This window comes from Diorhabda carinulata, chromosome 6 (assembly GCF_026250575.1).
Source record: "Diorhabda carinulata isolate Delta chromosome 6, icDioCari1.1, whole genome shotgun sequence".
NCBI lineage: Eukaryota > Metazoa > Arthropoda > Insecta > Coleoptera > Chrysomelidae > Diorhabda > Diorhabda carinulata.
In genome coordinates, this window is record NC_079465.1 from 28,295,735 (window position 1) to 28,316,312 (window position 20,578).

The following is a 20,578-nucleotide window of genomic DNA, read 5'->3' on the forward strand; positions in this document are numbered from 1 at the left end:
TCTGAGTGTTGATTAGGGTTGCTACCTTTTTTGGTATTCAAAGTACATTGTTTAGGTGAAAAAAATTATAATTTATTCTTCTTTATTATCACATTTGAAAACATATTTTTTATTGCTTTTTGCAGTTCGTATCGAATTAGTATGTTTACTAAATAATAGAACAGAATCTGAGAGAGTATATATTTGAATTAAAGGGCATCGGTAATTCATTTTTACAAAATTTGGAGAGGCTTTGTTTCGCCATTTACTAATCATCACAGGAAAAACTCTCTAAACGATGACGTGGCAGAAATAGGCAAAAATATAGTTATTTGTGTATGTAAACTAGCTTTTTTTGACAAATGTGAATATTGTGTCTATGAGTATTAAGATCAAATGAGTCGAAAAAAGGCTTTACACACGAAGTTTGCATTTGTTGTTCCATTGTTTGCTCCAAATACTTGTGAATCCCCTATGGTTTTTCAAAGTTCGTCTGTTTCCGAAAATTTTGATGTATGCCTTACTGACTATGCTTAGTAGTGTGAGTTCCTATAATTTTTGAAGTTTCTTGTGCCTATTTCATTGTATATTGGTATAATTAAAACCTTTTTTCTTTGTTCTGTGTCATATATTTTGTACATTATGATTCCAAGTGTCTTGGTTATTCCCATTTCTACCGCTTCTGTCAAATCCGTGTTATTCCTTTTATTCCTGTTGCCTTCCCTTGCTTAAGTTTCTGTATTATCTGCTGAATTTTTTTAATAATTATTCCACCTTCTGTTGTTTGGGTTTCTCTTTCCAAAAGACCACTCAAACATTTTTCCCAACTTTTCGTATTATATTTTCTTTCGCGTCTTTTATTATTATTAATATTACTTAATTTTCTTGTGTTTCAATTCCACTAAAGAATAGATTTTGATTTTCCGTGTAAACGTTATTCTCCAAATTTTCGTTTAATTTAACTTAACTAATATATTAACTTCCGTCCTTTCTTTCTCGTATTTTTCGTACTCTGATTGTGCTTAAAATTGGGAATAATGTATTCCAATTAAATCCATAAATAATTACTGAAAAATGAATAACGTACCAATATCAACTAATCACACACTATATATTAAACAAAACAATACTGATGAATAAATAGCATCAAATTATAAGAGATAAAATACATTCCTGAATGCTTGAGGATTTCAATCCACGCACTAATATCACAAATGGAACTAGATATAATCATACAAGTTGAATTAATTAGTCATTAATTCATTATCTGGAACTATTTATCATTTATAAGTCATTAATTATAACTTCATAACTAGGAAGTCAAGTGACATAGACACAAAAGCGTGAATATTTCTAAACTTGCAGATATATGAGTTGAGGTCAGTGGTCGACGCAACGTGGGCATACATTACAGGCAATACAATGAATTTGAACTGATTCACATCCTTAATTTCCCTCCAATTTCACGTGTTACATGAAAAAAAATTCAATAATCTCCTAATGAATGGAGATACCATAAAATATTACTATATTATCTTGTGAAATTGAATTTACTGTTGCAAATTCAACACCGAATTTCTTCTCAAACGCTTGAATCCTCTCCGATCATTCGTAATCACTCTCTTTTTATCTCCAACATCAACCTAAACAGCAGAGCTTATAAGAACATTGACCCAAATCTGTCCTCTTTTAAATACTCTACATCAGCTAAACACAGCTACTTGCGAAGGACTTCCATCACCAAATGCGCGCTCTAGATGTTTTCCTAAAGCGACCTTGAGATCGTATTATATGACAACTCGTACATGTAGTCTTGAAAAATACACATACACTGTACTGCCGCACAACGAAATGCATTGCTCGTCATCACTGTTAGAAACTACATCATCCTCGATTTCAGAGAAGTTTTCTGAATGGATATAGTCGTCATCCTCTGACTCGACGTCCTGTCGGATAAACTCTTTGTAGGAGCTGATGCGCCATTTCAATAAGATATTAGAAAAGAAAACAAAACTTAGGTGTAATATAAACATCAATATGGGGTTGAATCCTTCCCACAAAAGAAACTGATAAGTGGAACTCAAACAGTAAGGTGGGGTCGAATCCAACCCAAGCGCGGCTAATGTAGGGATCGCATAGAGAGGGTAGTTAAAGGTCATTTACCAGACTGACATGGCCTTTTCGGCGTTCGCGGGACGACTGGGTGATAGGGTAGCGCTCTCAGAAAAAGGAGTGGGGAGTTATAAACAAAACAGACTCGCTGGGGCTGGATCCAATTCCAACCTTACCGCTAGATTCTACGTGAAGAAAAATATAGAGTTCATATATTCTAGTTTAATGATACAAATCAATTTTCCTTTTTTGTGTTAAGAAACAATTTGTGAGGATGTAAATTTAAGCTTGAATCACTTGTAGAGTTGAGCGATATCCATTATAGTGACAAACTATGGATCCACTGATTAGACGAAAGCGTTTATTTGGAAATCACGGAACTTGACAGTGAGACGAAATTTATGAATGCATTTAAAATTAGTCGGAACGGAAAATCTGGATATAACGTTGTATTTATTCTACAAAATCCAAAGAAACTTGTTAGAAGCAAACACAAAAAGATATTATATATGAATAGGAAGTTCATCGTTATCATGAATAAACTAGAAAAAGTCTTACTACCGTTTTCTTGTATCAAATTCAAATACTTACAAATAATATGGAAACAGCTCATAGATAAAGAAACTCTTCATCTTCATTAAGTTGTTTCGTATGAAAAATCGATAGAAATATAAGAATAAATATTGATACTGCAATTAACCTAAAATATCTCATAAAAATATTGTCCCTTCGCTAATGTAATATCCGTACATGTGAAAAGTTGTTACGATTTTCACAAAACAATACGTTATCACACAATTATAATAATAATTTCTTGATATTCGATATCTTGATTCCCGATAAAAATATTTCCAAGTTAACGATAAAAATTATTATTGAAAACAAATGGATTGTATATTTTAATATCTGAGAGGCGAATGATGTTATAACTTCGAGAATGACAATCATTGCCCTCACAAACTACAGTGTCGCCAAATTAAATTGGATATTTTTATTTCGAATTCGCTGTAGTTATGTAATAAATGTTTATATATATTGTAGATCAAGTCTGTTGTCTTATTTTGAAACTATTCGTATTAGAAATAATTTGTACAGAGAAAAACTACGTTTTTCGTCGACCCACGTAACACGTGCATATCTTGATGATGACATCCATACAGTAATAATCTTTATTTATATTTGTGGAGAATTCTCCACTTCATTCTTTTAAAGCATCAGTCAAAGTAATGAAGCCTTCGTTCTAATTAGCACTTCACCTCTGCTAAAACGCCAACAAAACTTTTTTTTCTGATTGAAATATTCAAAATAAAGTGGCGTATCCCATCGCGTTACTACTCGCTTTGGAGGCCGGCGAGCATCTGGAGAAGCTTTAATAAATACTTTTTTCATGTTGTTTACTCAATCATTAACCAGTGGGAAGTTATTTCTCATTTTCTCAGTGATCCTATTGGTTCTAAGAGCAAAACAACTGCAGTAAATTTAGATAAAAAAGTTTTGAATCTGTTTAACCATGTATGTTTCAGCATAGGTAAGCATCTACAGAACTTATTTGTTCTTTTTTAACTCAAGCTCTAACAACTAGGGTTCGGTATATATCGGCTGCAAACATGTGCCGTTTTATCCATAATTGAATTGAAATTATTTTCCAATTGTTGAACTCTTCTCGGTATAACATCATCAATTCGTTGACAAAGACTCCCATACTGACTTCAGCGGAAAATTTCTCAAATTCCCATCCTCACTATTGGAAAGCTCTATTGACAGATCTCAATGAAATTAGTTTTTTGAAAAATATTTAAAAAAACCCTTATTAGTTGAAATATTGCTTAACACTTCAACACAGGATTTTCGAAAAAAGAATCACCATCCAAGGAAAGATTTGAATATCCAATAAACAGAAATCTTGAAGAAACATCTACGATTGATAATAATAAGCGATATCTAGAATCAGATGCGATAAGTCTCATGTTAAAAACTAAATTTGAATTGAGAAGTGTATGACATTTGAGTAAATATGTACAAAAGCTAGAAAAAATATGAACAATACACATTTTGCATATAATCCGAACCTCAGATATTATCCTAATTTCTTCAGATAGTTGTATGATTTGGGGTCTCGTATATACTGCGACCCAAAGGATCTATTGTGTCCCCCTTTTTTGCTGCGATACTTGAGAACCCTGTCTTTACAGCTGATCCATTAATCCCACTCTTAGTTGCCAGAGATCTTCGTCTTTTATTTCATACGCTCTCAGGTGTAGTGCTCTAGAGTTTCTTAGTTTTATACTTCAAAAGAATGTGGATAGAGGTCTCGTCCTCTGTGTAGTCAGATAGTTGCTATTCCATGGAAAAAATCACTCTCATGACAACACTTACCTAACAGACTTTTAAAGAGTTTATACTTTGACAACAACTATAGGAAGTTTTGAACAAACATCATTAACATTTTCTATGCATTCTATAAAATAATTTACTAGAAAAATATCTACAAATGAAATATACACAAATCTATTCACACCAAGGAGTACCAAACAATGATTATTAAATAAAAGAATAATCCACTCAAATTACTTCACTGATCGATCGGATTTGTGCTCATAGTACAGTGTATTTCTTGCAGAATTAGAGCGGTTCATTCAATATAAAGTTCAAAGTGGATTGAGCTATTTTCTTCTCCTCTTTGATGAAGACAATACAATATTTTCTCTCAAATCCATATTTAGATATTTTTTCTATTCTTTCTACCTGGCGGTGTCGAGCGTTTTCACACAACTACATCTGTTGCGTGCTATTATATTGGAAAAGAAGCTGTTACAGAATGGCAGTTTCCAATTGACTTGTTAAGTATGATGGTAGCTCAAACGTCAAAAATAATTTGTTACAACAGCGAGACTACTGTCGGCTGATGTACCATAAATCACCTACATAATCGCTACCTCATATTATTAGAAAAGAGTTGAGGCTTCTTACAGGGATTCTGGATGTAGATACTTATCTTGATAGTTTATACCAATTGGACTATTTACTTTCAAAAATACACTGAACAGCTATGATTCTCATTGCCTGTACTTGTAACTGTATTCAAAGCAAAGTGACAAAATGAACATCTCCATCGAAGCCACAATGTTAAAAGAGAATTTCCTGTTTCCATAGGTGTGTCATTGAAGTCGATAAACTTTTCAGGGCGGCATATATTTTGACATTATTCGCAGTACTTATTGCATATTTATGGATAATACAGAACTATCTCTCAGATTAGCTGAACTTGAACAAACGCATCTCTCAACATTATTCTCGTTTTTTTAGTCATCTAAATGGAAATATTATTCACAATACTCCACACATATTACCACATAAAAAAGTCTGAATAGTTAGTTATAGGTATTCACGTTTGTCATTCTCTCTACACTTTGCTATTAACCGATTTTTACAAATAGCGCAAAGGAACTATGAAATGACTATAAATACATAACTACATTTTATTTTTGTTGTTTATTATTCATAATTAACATGAGAACTGTGCCTTTTTTTCTGTTTCAGTCTCAAAAGCATACTCCATTAGTATTGGGACTTCTCCTGCTAGTGTTGCCTTTTCTACCAGCAACCAATTTATTAGTAACAGTAGGATTTGTTGTGGCAGAACGATTGCTATACATTCCGAGGTGAGTTTCGAATATCACATAACTTGAGAATTCACAAATTTATTAACGATTAAATTGTACCGTCTGTCCTGATAAGTTTGACTATTGGCTAAATATCAGAAACCATTCATAATACAAGTTGTACGATTATGATCTAATGATGGAGCATAGAAAAAGCAGTAGTCGCATTCTTCGAATAATTCTGGATATATTTGATGTGGAGTTATTTGTTTAAGCAAAAAGGCACTTGGATCTAGTTCTATTCTACCAAACTTACTATCTTCAAAGGCAGCTATTTCAGGTCCAAGAGGGCCCCATCATTTAAAAAACATTCTGTATTTTTTGATGTGTTGATACCACAAATCTAACGTAATATTGTTACTATTATGGCAATGAAAAAGAGCTGTTCCAAACCAAAATCAAGTTTGAGGAAGTCGGTTGTGTAATGAACGTTTTTCCATAATAAATCTCTCACTTTTCCAAACCCCCGATTTAGGTAGATCCACTGAAATTTTCTATTTCAGATAAACGCCAAAATTTTGGCCCCTCAATTAGGTTAATTTCTGGAAATTTGGCTGCCTTTTTTCATTCAAATACATCATCTAGAGGTATACAAAGAAACTTAAAAATGATTTCTAGGCTTAATGCCACATTTGTTAAAAAATTTTCCGTTACTGTTTTATCAACATTTTCTATTATATGGGTATATATGGTATATATTCCGTTAAACATGGTAGCTAAATTGAATTTGATTAAATTATACATTATCCCATCATATCGTAATTTTTTGAAAATAATCTTGCTTCCTTTCATTTAATAATATTTTCTTTCTGTTATATAATAGGCAATCATAGTAGGTATAGGCCTTATAACAAAACCTAAATAAATGGTAAACAGGATATTGAAAAGTACAAAGACAGCATGTTGCCATTCAATTTAGGTCCAATCGACAATGCGGTTGAGAGAAAAAAACATTTTCATTTAAGTAGCTTCCAAAGCCGTATTATTGTAGGGGTGTTTTATTAAGCCATTTTATGCGACTGCTGAGTTGTTGGGGCTTTATTGATATTTATTTCTGTTCTCTGCTTTTATATACAAGAAATAGCATTGGAAGTCTTTATTTTTTCTCTGTTAGTGTATTTTAATTTAAAAGTGAATTCTTTGACAACAGTTTTAATGAACATAATTTTCCAACAAAAAACAACTAAATCCATCGACGCGATCTGATGAGAAAAACATAAAGGGAAAAACCTTAAAAGAAGCTTGATATTTTGAAGATTACCAAGACATATAATGGTATGAAACATTATGATTGGGAAAGAATAAGATGAAAGGAGATTGTAATTAAGAGGAATAGTAAATTCAAATTGAAGCAGAATAGTTTCAATGCAAATTAATGTTATGATATAAGGATAGTGAGTAAACTTTGCAGTATTGCAAACCTCTCGAAAAAATTGAGAACTATGAATAATGATAATTACATAATATAATATAAATAATAACAACATTTCATATCATTCATGTAAAAAAATTTCTTCATAGTCTTCTTGTAACACTTTGATGAATAACTCGGTAGAGTCGACCAGTTGAATAATTCATGTACCTTTCGATTCACGCTGTTGCAGTATTATTCATCTAGGATACACGTACGTATCTTGGGCACTCTTTTCATGACCCACGGTAACCCACATTCTAGTATCGGCAGTATAAAACAGTAGCGTAATTTAAGTGGGAAATTTAGCTGTATTCAGTCCACTGCAACGGGTAATACGTTGTATAGATGCCGAGTAAATAACTTTTCTGATCAATCTAATTCAAACTTAATTAACTTTGTATCAAGTGGTTAATAGTATAATTGTGATAGACGTATTCAAAAAGTCTAATATGCATTAACATGAAGCTGACTGGAGCGCAAATAATTGAAATTCTCATAATAATTGATTGTGGATATAAAACACGTACGAGGAAGAAGTATGTAGGTTATTCAATTATAGATATCCCAATCGGGAACCAATTTCATAATCCATTGTAGGTAAAATTGAGAAGAAACTCAGAAAAATCAAAGAGCCCAAAGATAGTAGAAAACAAATATCTGAAAACAAGCAATTTAAAGTTCTGTTAACCTTTCAAGATACTCCTATACCAGTTCAGGGCAAATAGTTTAGAAAATGACATGGACCATTCAACTTAGGAAGCTAAAGAAGGGAAAGTGGCATATCTACAAAGTAAATTTATACAAGATGATTTTGATAGACGAATTGATTTTTGTGAAATTATAATGGAACAAAATAAATCTTATGTTTTTAAAAAAGGTTTATTTCACTGACGAATCTACATTTCTACTAAATACTTAGTACTGTACTCCGAAAAATTCACACTGGAGTACTCAATACCCAGAGAAAGTTAATGTTTGGGCGGGAATAATAAATAATAGGATTATACCACCATACTTTGTCAAAAAAAACCTCAACAGATCCTCGATATTTACAAATTCTTTAATTTCTGATGGGAATACTTGAAAAGTAAAATGTACCAAAATAGACCACAATATCACATCTTTGAACTCAAAGAAAAGATACGTAATGAGGTTGCATAAATAAAAACGGAAGTTATAGAGAAGGTTCTAAAGAGGTCGCTGCACGTCTTTCTATTTGTAATTTAGCTGAAATTAAACAATTTGAACATTTAATTTTAGTTCCATGATTTTTCCTTAAAATTATTGATTTACGAAATAATTGATTTATTCCTTTCATTTGCACAATACTTTATTCATATATTATTATTATATATTAAACATTATATTATAAATCAGAAATAAATAGAATGGTGGAGACCTTCATTTCAAATGAGAGAATAAAAAAAAATTGGGAAGCAAAACTAAAAGATAGATTAAAAGAAGTCCAAAGGAAGTATAGATTAAAATATTGTATATATGTAAACGAATTCTATTCTAATAATAATATTTAATTCCGGACATGCTGCATACTTGTTTAATTTTTGCTATAAACTTATATACTAATTATTACCTATTACTATTACTTATAATTTTGTTATTCATTGTGGTTTTCTTCTGTATAATGAAATTTTATTTTATTTGTATCTTTATTTAGTTATTTTTATGTTTGTTTTTCAGTTTTTACAAGCTTTTGTCTACAAATTGTAACAACTTTTCACTATAAACTATTTCTCTCTATAATATGTATTCTTGTGAAATAAATTTCATGTTTTCGCTCGATATTGACATTTTTCATAATTGTTACAATGTAAGCTTTCATAGATAAATACGATGAAATATAGAATAAAACAAATATTTCTGTCACTTGAATGAACATGTGACTAGGGATATTTGTTTCATTCTATATTTCATCGTATTTATCTATGAAAGCTTACCTAACCAAAAATAAAGAGAATTTATTGTAGGAAGGAAATATGATAACCCGGATTTTGTTTATGGAAAAATCTGAAAAAGATGTATACTCTATTGATACTTTAACGTTAAGCTTATCGAGAATATGTTCTAGTTGAATCAAATGGAGCATACTGAAGTATTCTTGAGAAAGAAATCCCAAGTTTACTACTCTATTTCATTTCAAGATATACACAGGTTTATCAATATCATTTAGAGATGATGCCTTTTTATATTGCATTAGACAGTATGGAACATTTCTTGTGAGTTGGAAAATTATCAAATTTTCCTGGGGGCGTTCAGATGATTTTTGATAGTGGAAGTTATTATTGATTGCAGTTTTGTTTTTATTTTAAAAAAATTTGAGCTAACTACATAACATCATATCATGTAATTAGCAACTGGCTTTGAGATAGTTCATTGTTACTGTGGGACATATTAATAATCCAGATATGTATTGTAAATATGGTGACCAAAAAAATATATCAGTGGAATACGCGATGAAATAAAGGTGAATTTCTAATTCATCCAATCACTTTTGAATCATTAAAATCATTTCCTACTTGATATCATTGAATGAATATGACTAAAGGCATAGTGAGAAATACCTTTTCTCACCTTCTTCTATTCACAGTTAGATGTAGGACAAATATTGAATAAGTAAACATCCACGTTTTAAAAAGCTGTTCATTTATTATTCTTAAGCCCATTAATTAAATTATTTACTTCTAAATGTAGGTATGGAAGGCAATAAACAAATTCTCAACATGTTTTCTTTAAAGATAAAGGAAGCGAATTCGAACTTCGGTGTTTTGCAGTTAGAGTTTTTCAATAGGATCTATACCAGGTGCTTTTTGTCACTAATTACCAACTGAATGACATGTTTTCAATGTTACTTTCAATGTCTCCAAAATACATTCAGACTTTCTGAAACTCCTTAACAGGCCAATATGTTGCAGTCATGAAGATCTCGTCACAAATATCACAAGAAATCTATTTCAGAAATTCCATGGAAGAACCAGGAATTGTTGGCATAATCTTTTTCAAAGTCTCTAGCAGAATGATATAGTTTACATGATGAATATACACAATTTGTGGTATATCTGAATAAAAATAAAATAATTCCTCAGATTTCGATATCGGTGCTGAATGGGAAAATGATGTAAGCATAAGTAAATATCAGCATCATGTATCTATCAGTTTAGAATATATTTTCTAACTTCTACGAATATCATATCTTAACTATTCGGAAAACGCGGATATTATTGATTTTTTCATAGAACGCTTCACGTGTCGTCCTATTGTCCTCAACAGCATTTTTGTTATATCCATGCTTATATTGGCAGGATTATTTATGGCAAGGTTTTCCATTATATGGAGTGAAGCTATTTTCTTGCACTCTATGGAGAAGCTTGTGTGATTTATTTCAAGGTTCATACATTTATCCAACCCTCAAACTGATTTTTTTTATTTCTGTCTCGGCTAAGTTTTTTTTCTTATGTGCAACATTTCCATTATCTAAGTGGTTTCGCTAACTTTCCATTTTGGACAAAATAACGTCTATTCAAACTCTCCTTTTTATATCTATCGTTTTATATTCAATTTTCATTTGTCTTCTTCTCAACTCATCTTCTCTCGAGCTTTTCTGTTCTATTCTGCAACATTTATCTACATTAAGGAAACAAATACCCGTTGAATCTTAAATCAGAACGAGTTATTTCAAAATCAATTTGGGTCTTAATTCGAAAAAATAGTAGTAATTAGCAGTTTTCAATCGAAATTCCATTTCATATCAAAATTCATAACCCTCTCATAGTTATAATTGTGGCTATAAAAATATGTGAAGTGAATGTTGAATATGATTTCCAAAACATATTGAATTTGTAAACTCATATTTGAGTTGAGGAAAAAACTTTCATATCTTCTTGTGTGACGTGTGGAAATTTGCAACAGAATTACACGAAACCTACGTACCTTTTCACTATTCTACTTTCGTAAAATATAAAATTGGCTTCTTCAAAAAAGAAAAATGAGTAGATTTTTTTTATAAAAACGTTAGAAGTAAATAAGCCCATACATCTAGCTTAATCTCCTAAATGAGTATCCATCAAAAAAATTTCAGTTACATATTCCATTTCTTCTAAACTCATTTTTCAAAATCCAAATTTATTCGAAATTGCTGCGTTTGGAAACCCAGTATTTGAAATCAAGCTTGAATTTTATTCCCTTATCCCAAGCTACGAAAACATTGGCGAATTTAAGACGGCTTTGTAACATTTTTGTTTTTATAATGGAATAGGAAATCGAAGATGAAAGTTTAGTCTCTCAGCTTCAACAATCGCAGGGAATCTGTATTTGTGAGTGTTTGAATAGAAAAAATTTTCCTGGGGACTAGTATATTTGGTATGAGTTGATTAATATGAATATATAAATAATTCACCTGATAACCTATATCAATTTGCACCAGTTATTATAAAGTTAGTTACAGAGAGAAAACAAGTTCAGTTTCTTTTATGAATACAATCAGCAATCGTTGAGCTATATGGAAAATGGAGAAATCAATAACGATATCTGTGAACTGGTAATACCATCCAATTTAGACAGACAATCTGTTGAACTCAGTCGAAAAGATCTGGCCTGATCTATCAAACTTGGAAAGTTTTGGGAATTTTGTAGGTCACGTCAATCGCTGCTGGTTTATTCAACAAAACAATGTTTCAAAAAGTTGATATCTCTCAATTTTATTGAAGTTAAATAATACAAGACTTAGGAATTAGAAATAAACATAGTTAAAATAAATATCTAATGTCATGACCATTTGGAATAGAGAAGAAAGACAACAAAATTATGAATCAACTGTCTTACACTGCTAAAAGAATAAACAAACGACATAGATTTATAGAGTCATGAAAAATAATTGTATAAAACTGTTCATAAAATGTACAATGTTTATTTTGTAGAAACACGTCAAACAATTTATTTTAATCCGTGTCTTTTGACATGAGTCAAAAGATAAGACATCAGATAAGACAGGTCCCCTAGAGTCGTCTTATGACTCTTTCTCTAACTCTGTGGGAGATTCCTCTTCTCTTCTCGTGAAGGGTTAGCTCCGGTGAATAGTAGGATAAGAAATACAGGATACTACGTGTGATTCCATTGGCATGCAGCTTTGGGTCACTCTATAGATATTTGCAGATTCTCCAGATAAGAAACACCACTTTTTCTACTATTATTGATAATAAGTTAGTTAGGAGATATCGACCGATGTGACACTAGAAAATCATCCTATATTTATAAGTAATAAGTATAAGTAAAAATAAGAATTAGTTATTTTTATACAACACATTATGAAAATTGAGCCAAAGGTGTAAATATTAATACAAAGCCCAATACACACCCACATATTGTCGTATCTATTCGTACAATAGCTGTGCAATAGATAACAAGGTCAAAGAGTTATTGCAAACGTAAGTTACAGTACTCAGTACTTCTGATAGTTTTCTTCAACGCTTTATTGTTTCTCTGTTGAAGATTATCTCACTTCCAAGTGGAGACAGAACACCAACTAGACGGAAGCAATGGAATTCATTCTTTGGAATAGTTATATTTTTTTTATGTGAAATATTGAGTGGTATAGTTTCCGAGAAATTGCTTCTAGAAGAAAACAACACCACAAACAAAAGTTTTCTCATTGTTGTTATTTTTTCACTCCACCCTGCATAAAAAAATTCTTCAGCTCCGAGTTTACATTTGTTGTACAGACCTATGGAGAAAAAAATGACGGTTGTGCTCTGTTTGTTCCAGACCATGAAGCTTGTTTTTCATTTAAATTGGCTCAGAGAAGGATTATGCAAATCGCAACTAATATGACTCTTTCTAAAATTATATCATATTTCAATTGATGATTAAAAATTAATTCAGTATTGAGACCTGCCCTCATTCCTTAATATAACAAATTATAGCTGACATTATAAAAAGTATTTTACCGATTAATTAATGAAATATTTCTTTTTCAGCCTTGGTAGCATTCTCCTCATCGTGTACGGAATTCAAATATTATGGTACAGATGTTATTTTCATAGACAAACAATAGTTTGTTTGGTTATGTTATTGCTAGTTGCCGGCTGTTTGAGAACCATAATCAGGAACAGGGATTGGCTTTCAAGGGAATCCTTACTCAGGTAAAGAAACATCCTGTGTTTGAGCATGGTGTAATGTTTATTTTTGATTCAGACAGCAAATTTCGAGCGTGGTGCTTGTGTATTTAATGATAATTATAGACTACCAACATTCTATGAAATATTTACATCCAGTATCTATTTTGTAAAATATCAACTTGCGAAATTGTACTTATAGTAACCTACAAAAAACTGATCAAAACAGGGGTGAGTGAAAATAAACTCACATTTAGAATTGCCCGAGAGGCTAATTATTGACAAACTGAAATGGTTTTCTTAACGTTTCATTTCTATTAATAATTGGGATATATAATTATTTTGAGAGAACTGTCAGCATTTTGTAAAGTACCATTCGTTTTATCTATTTCTGTATATTTTTTTGATGGCTGTTTTTGTTATAATAATTTATATAATTCTCTCTTCTCTCAAATAATTATCTAAAATATAAGTAATATGTCCACTATACATGTAGCTGGGGTAGTTGCCTTTATAGGCATTTAATCAGTGTGTGTATTCGTAAATATTTATTTATCAAGTCTAACGCTCCATATTTTTGTCCAAGCATTATTTTGATCTAACGCTTCTTGGAGTATCTTATCTGCTTCTTGATCGGTTTTACCAGTACATAAGTGTCGTTTGTAAATGTAGCTACTGCAGTTGATTCTCTCACTGATATTTCAAAGGTACTTAAAAGATACAGCCGTGAATCCTGAACACCACATTGTAGTATAACAGACTCCATCGCTCTTTCCCAATATTGATCTTTGCATTTATTACGAAAAATTCTTTCACTATTCGTTTAGATTTAAAATTGTTGAAGCTTGAATCTGTGTTTCCAGACTTCATCAATTTTTTTCTACTACTTTTTCTAGTTAATTAGTGTATGTATTTAGTTTACTGTGACATATTTTTCTCTGAAGTCACAGCGATGCATTTTCCTTCAATAATAGACTTTTTAGAATTAGTCACACATTTGCTTTTCTTGGTACGTATTGGGTTACTGCTTCAATTGTTTGATAGTTGGAAATTATTCTACAAATGGCTGGCAGATGAAATTGCTACTTCTTGATTACTTTCTGCCCACATTCTGTTTTTTCTTCTAGAAGTTGGATTATGTCCTTTTGGTCTTTTTATTCCCCTACCACAAGAGAACAGATGGTATCTTTATCTAGAGGAAATAATTCATTGTTTCACCCTGAATTTTTTCAATTTTTCCTTTGAAGTATTGTTCAATCTCTTTTTATCCTATGTAATTGTCATTGTTTTCTCAATTTTCTTCTTATTGGAAACTTTTTCAGAGCTAATAACTTTGGAAAAAGCTAGCTCATGGCTCAGATCGCAGAAAATTTTGTTAAAGAGTACTGAATATATTATGACATCGATTCTATCCTCCTAAAATTATAATTGTTTACTAGGCTTCTGCATATAAATTTTGAAGCTACTTCGATACTTATGTACGCACATAGGTATAAAGCAGTCCACACTCAATAGTTTATCCTATAATGCTATTTGAACGAGAGCTTGCTTATTATTCATTATCCGTAAACCATGGTCGGATCAAATTAAAATTCCATATAATGAGCTTATTCTGAAAACCAATCGGCAATCAAAAACTTCTGGTTCAATGGAATTGATAAGTTTTAGTGTATTTATTTTAAAGCATTTTACGAAGTTTTCAACTGAAGTGATATTGAAGCTGTTGTCTCGAGTGCTGTCGTAATTTGAAAAGTTTTAAATAATTCAATTGAACCTATTGAAATACAAATACTTAAGACTTATTTCAATTACAGACTTTTTCTTTCATTGGAACTTTTGCAATGGATAGTTAGAAATCTTATACGTGAACCTATTATATCATCATTTAAGGTTTATTAACTTTGATAAATCTACAGAAGACTTTTAGAAAAGTTTTATCAGAGATCATATTTTTATTTAATGTTTCATATGATTAAGAATTTGTCTTTTTTCCACATCTATGGTTTCCTCTTAGTTAGGTGATTTTGTAGGACTATCAGAACAGTTTATCTAATTCGATAATAACGGACAACTGTTGAGGTCAATTTATAAATTTCCATGTGCCCGCCCGCGCTTGCGCCCTCATTTGCGCAACGGTTTTTAAGCCAACGAAAGTGCCACCCTTTTGTAACGCCACTATAATTAAATTATATATAATATAATATAGCTGTGGCCCTCAAAGATATTTTTTTCATTCCAAATATTACCTGTAACAGTAGAGCAACGAGTTATTTCAATTAGAACTTAGAAAAATCACTATACTGTACAGTAATAAATGTTTAAGGCGTGCATGGATTTTTGTGTTGATTAAACGTTATCAAGATGGCAGAGATGCAGATCTAGATCCAACTTACTACCACGTTTAATTTGATTCGATATGTCTGATGGTTGAAAATTCATGCGTTTGCTGCAACTGTAGGAATTGATAAAACATTTTGCGTCCGGCAAATATAACATCACTGGATTGTATGATGGATGGTTGGAGAGCTTAAATTTCTATAGTTTCTATAGGATTGTACACTACACATACTTGGACGTGTCCAAAAACAAGTCACTTCTAAATATCGGCTCTTGGAGCGTAATCTATATAATTTGATAGAAAAAATGTATGTTAATGCTTCTTAAGATAGCTTGAGACAAGTGAGTTTCTGTTGGTTGGTATTTGCGCGAATTGAACAGTAGCCACTGAATATGATTCGTAAACTTGGACTAATACTCGTAATTATTTTTCAGGTCCAACCTTCATCCATTAGAAATTTCATTTCATCATTAATTTCATCTTTCACTTTTATTGAAATTCCAGATCTGTTCAGACTGATGTAGTTATTACAAAAAAGTAGATAAATGGATAACCCAAATTTGCCATAATGTCCCTACTTTGAAACGAAACGATTTAACTAATTAGGTTTCAGATTTAAATGTAAAATTCCATAAGCATTTTCCAGACCATTCATTTGAAATATCTTCTAATACGCGAGCATTCCATTCCATCTCTAATGATACTTTCTTTTTATCGTTGTCTTTTGGGTAGATAATATTATTTCATTTTTTACTTAAAGAAAATCATCGAACTCAATCGCAGTTTCAGATACGTGAATGCAAAATTTCCAAATTTAAAATATTTTCTTTCACTTAAATACGTGATAATTCGTCATTGTTTCTTTCTGGTGCTTGACGAAGTGACTTTTCACTAGAATATGCGAAATTAGTAGTATAACTGATATTAAATTCAATATCTCCGGTATAAAATTGAACGATATTTGAGTATTATTAATGTCCTTTTTCCTGGAGACAATTAAAAAAAAGGTGCATGGGATCATTTGCTTCCACATTAATCAGTTCATAGAAATAAAGGTAAAAGCAAGAGTTTGAGAATACTGAGAAGCATTGTTTTTCAACAAATATGACTCCACTCCACCCGTCAGGAATCAATAGTAAAATGTAAAATTTTCAATTAACTCCAATTTCACAACATTTTATTCTAATCATATTTAAATTTTGGTTTAAACCATTGTTTCTGCTAATATATTTTTCTAATTGTAGGGCTGGACTGATTACACTACCATGTAATGCCAAGATGCATTACAATTATGCAAATTTCCTGAGGGACGCTTCGAAACCAGAATTAGCGAAGACCCATTATCTGAAAGCCCTCAAGTGAGTATTGCAAGCCGAATTGACTTTAATCCCTGGGTGAGAGCTAGTTATTGGATTGTCACCGGACACTTGTCACAAATTTTTCACGTAATTATGATTGCAATTAAAAAATACTAAAACAGGTCATTTTTTTAATATAAAATAACGAAATTATTAACTTGCCTCTCCAACCTTCTGGATATAAAATGAAAATAATTGGAAAGAGCTCCCTTAAGAGAGTTTCTGAATTTCCGTTCACTTATTGATTGGTATTTATTATATGTTCCCAAGTTGTAAAAAGTTAAATTGATTTTCAATTGTTAAGACATAAAGATAATTAGCGACTTCAGAATTAAGTGCCTCGCAACTATCGATATTTACAACAATTATATTATAAATATTATAAATTATGTGCTCAAACTTGTTGTTGTTTATTGATAAAAAAATTTGACAAAATACTTCTTGGTGAACCACACCTCATTTAGAGTGAATACCGTGAATGGTTACAACCTTAAAAAATAAATTCGTTATGTCCGGAGAGTTTCACAAGTCATCTTCTTCAAATACATATGCCTTCTGGCTGAGTGAGTCTTCTTAATTGCCTTCATAAATGCATAACCCATTCCGTTTCTAAAATTTTTGGATCTTTATAATTGAATTTATTTTTTATTTATTGTGATTTATTGAATTTTTTTGATATTTCATGGTTTGTTAATGCAGTTCTATTTTTTTATTGATGACCTCTTAATCTATTTTCGGAATAATGAGATGACTGCCCTATGTAGACAGCGACATATTTAGTATAAGGCACTTTATATATAATATTATTTCTTTTATTTTTTTGTGCTTTATATTTTAATTTAGTGTAATATTTTGATGACGTATTATGTCCTTTATGACTTATACTAATATCATATTTATTGAAATAATTCGATAATTGTTGGGAAAGTCCTTCTACATATGGTAAGAAAAAATGTTTTATGTTGCGATGTTTCGTTTCTGTTCTATTTTTCAATTGATTGTAGTGTCTGTTTATCATTTTCTTGAATATGTTATTTATCATTTTGTTTGGATAATTATTTTCTTCCAATGCAGTTTTTGCTTTTTGAATAGCTAAGCATCCAAATTCAGGATCTGATAGTTGGATAGATCTATCAGTATAAGTCATAAACGACATAGTACATTTTCTAAATATCTCACTAAATTAAAATCTGAAACACCAAAAAACAAAAAAAGTAATATTATATATCAAGGCCCTACCTTATCTAACCATCTTTTACTGTAAACATCTAGATATAACAGATTGGAACTTTTCAATTTGAAGGGAAATCAACCTTCACCACATTTTATCAGTTCATGTGTAGATAGTACTATAAATTTGCTTAACTTAGCAAAACTTTTCAATGAACAAATGGTAGTTTGATAATTTAGCGATTGAATATTCCAAAAATATCATTTTTTTGCTCGAACAGTCATCAAAATTTAGTTTTTACTGTTACAGTTATTAAAACAAGATGGTATTGTATCCTAGCTATGGTTGTCAATCTCAATAGTTTTGTAAATTATCACGTTATTCCAATGGACCAAAAGAATCACTAGCCTTAGATTAGACATTCAAAGCATGATGTCTTTGTATATAAATTTTATTTTCCCTTAGTTGGTGGAAGTTTCTGATTCCGTCATGTCGGTAACATATGCAGGATTGGACACGATACGGAACACTTTCTTGTCGTTTAGAAACCGGGGTACATATAAAAATAGAAATATACGTAAGGTTATCCCCATAAAAATTTTATGGAACATGTTGCTCCCAAATTTTATAGCTATTGAGAGAACAGCATCTGTTCGTAGGTTGATTCCATTGAGTTCTTTGTTTTAGAACCTCTTAAAAAACGCCGAGGAAAAGGAGCATACAGATGAGAAAAGAGAAGATACAGTAATGAAATACTGATTTATTTCATTTATTTATATATAACTATATAAATGCCTGGAAAGTGTTAAATTAGGTGTGGATCATGTTTTTAAATTTGAAACATTTCTGTAGTGGAATTGGCAAATTAATTTTCATATAGGGGCACCAAAAAGTAATGTCGGTTTCTTAGATTTAATTCAAACAAATAAGCTTTAATGATCAATCAACGATGTAACCCCATTATTAATAATAATTTGCCGTCTAATATGCGGATTTGCAATACTGTTACGATAAAATCAATGAGTTTTTGTGATGGAATTTCGAACAGTATCCAAATTTTCTTTAGCCACTGAATGATCATCGGAAAATGGAAACCCAAAGGTGCAATATCAGGTAAATACGTTGAGACAGTCTCTCCTATTTCAACTAATTAATTTTTCCTAGGCATAGTAATTTTTGTGCTGATATTTCTCGATACAATTATTCACAATGAAGATATTCATTGACAATTTGTTCAGGTTTCAGTACTAGGATGAACAACTCCACACAGGAGCGCATTTTTTGGATATAAATCCAGTTTTGCATTTTTATTCCCCAAAAATTAGAAAACTTTTCTGTTTGGTGCCGTTTAAGCAATACGTTGCATGTGACGGATCGGTTTGCATTGTTCTCATTGAACAATTTATAGGGGACTCAAGCAACTGCTCAATTTAGTTTCACAATCTGCTCCAAATGTTCCTCGATTATGTCCTGCTCCTAGTTTGTTACCTCTGTGAATACATCAACGTTATGTGATGAAAACTGTGATCTGAGTAAATTTCTATTTACGATGTATCAAAAAATCTAGCGGTATCATAGCAAAATAACCGTTGTACTTCAAGCTTACAGTATTTTGAGCAGACATGATAGAAAACTAGGATCGATGATGAATGGATGGAATTCCAACCTAATCAATTTACAAGTAAATTATTTAGCAAACCCACTGAAATATATAAACATGTAAACGTAATGATCATATATTATTAGTACATGTCAATCACTCGGTAAGATATTTCCTTGGTTATTTTGGCTACTTTGGTTATCCTATATCATTTCCATAGTGATTACATCAACATACAATAATAGATAAACTACCCAGGCCTTCAAATTTTGACGTCTATTGTTCAGAAATGAGTCTTTTCATTATACAAACGTATATAAAGAGTGTCGTAAAATATTATGTAATGAATGAATAATTTTTGACGGAAATAATAACATATTTTCAAAGATTAGGATTTTTATGTTCCCAGAAAAACTGGAGATGTATATCAAGAAAATATGGTCAATAAGTGGACACGCGGCAGTCTGTTAATGTCATACTACACACTGACTAAATTTTTCATACAAAAATTCACTATGCTCGTAAAGTCTACTTCATTTAAACAATGATGCAAGTCACAGCAAAGCCGCAATTAGGGATTTACTGTGCGGCCATCGTCGTGTTACTGATAGAATGTAAAGATCGACCAACATAGCTTTGCCTCTGAGAATTGGATGCGCAGTAGACTAGACGGCGGAGTGGGGCGAGAGCTCATTAATGTCGAGGATTTCGTGCAGTCAACAGCTAACAGGATAGTTGGAACCAAAACAATCCCAACCCATTCAAAAGTCAGATTTCTTTTATATGTTTTTAAATCATCTTGATTTAATGTCTCTTCTA

The 20,578-nt window shown here is 31.3% G+C and overlaps 1 protein-coding gene across 2 annotated transcripts in view; it reads left to right on the top strand.

Moving 5' to 3' along the window:
- The window catches only part of LOC130895245 (protein O-mannosyl-transferase TMTC1-like), a 310,078-nt gene that overhangs the window by 267,421 nt on the left and 22,079 nt on the right, over positions 1-20,578 (top strand). For both annotated transcript variants that reach the window (XM_057802455.1, XM_057802456.1), the window contains 3 exons: positions 5,632-5,753; positions 13,155-13,319; positions 16,875-16,988. In XM_057802455.1, coding sequence (XP_057658438.1) covers positions 5,632-5,753; positions 13,155-13,319; positions 16,875-16,988 — 401 coding nt within the window. The remainder of the gene's footprint in view (positions 1-5,631; positions 5,754-13,154; positions 13,320-16,874; positions 16,989-20,578) is intronic.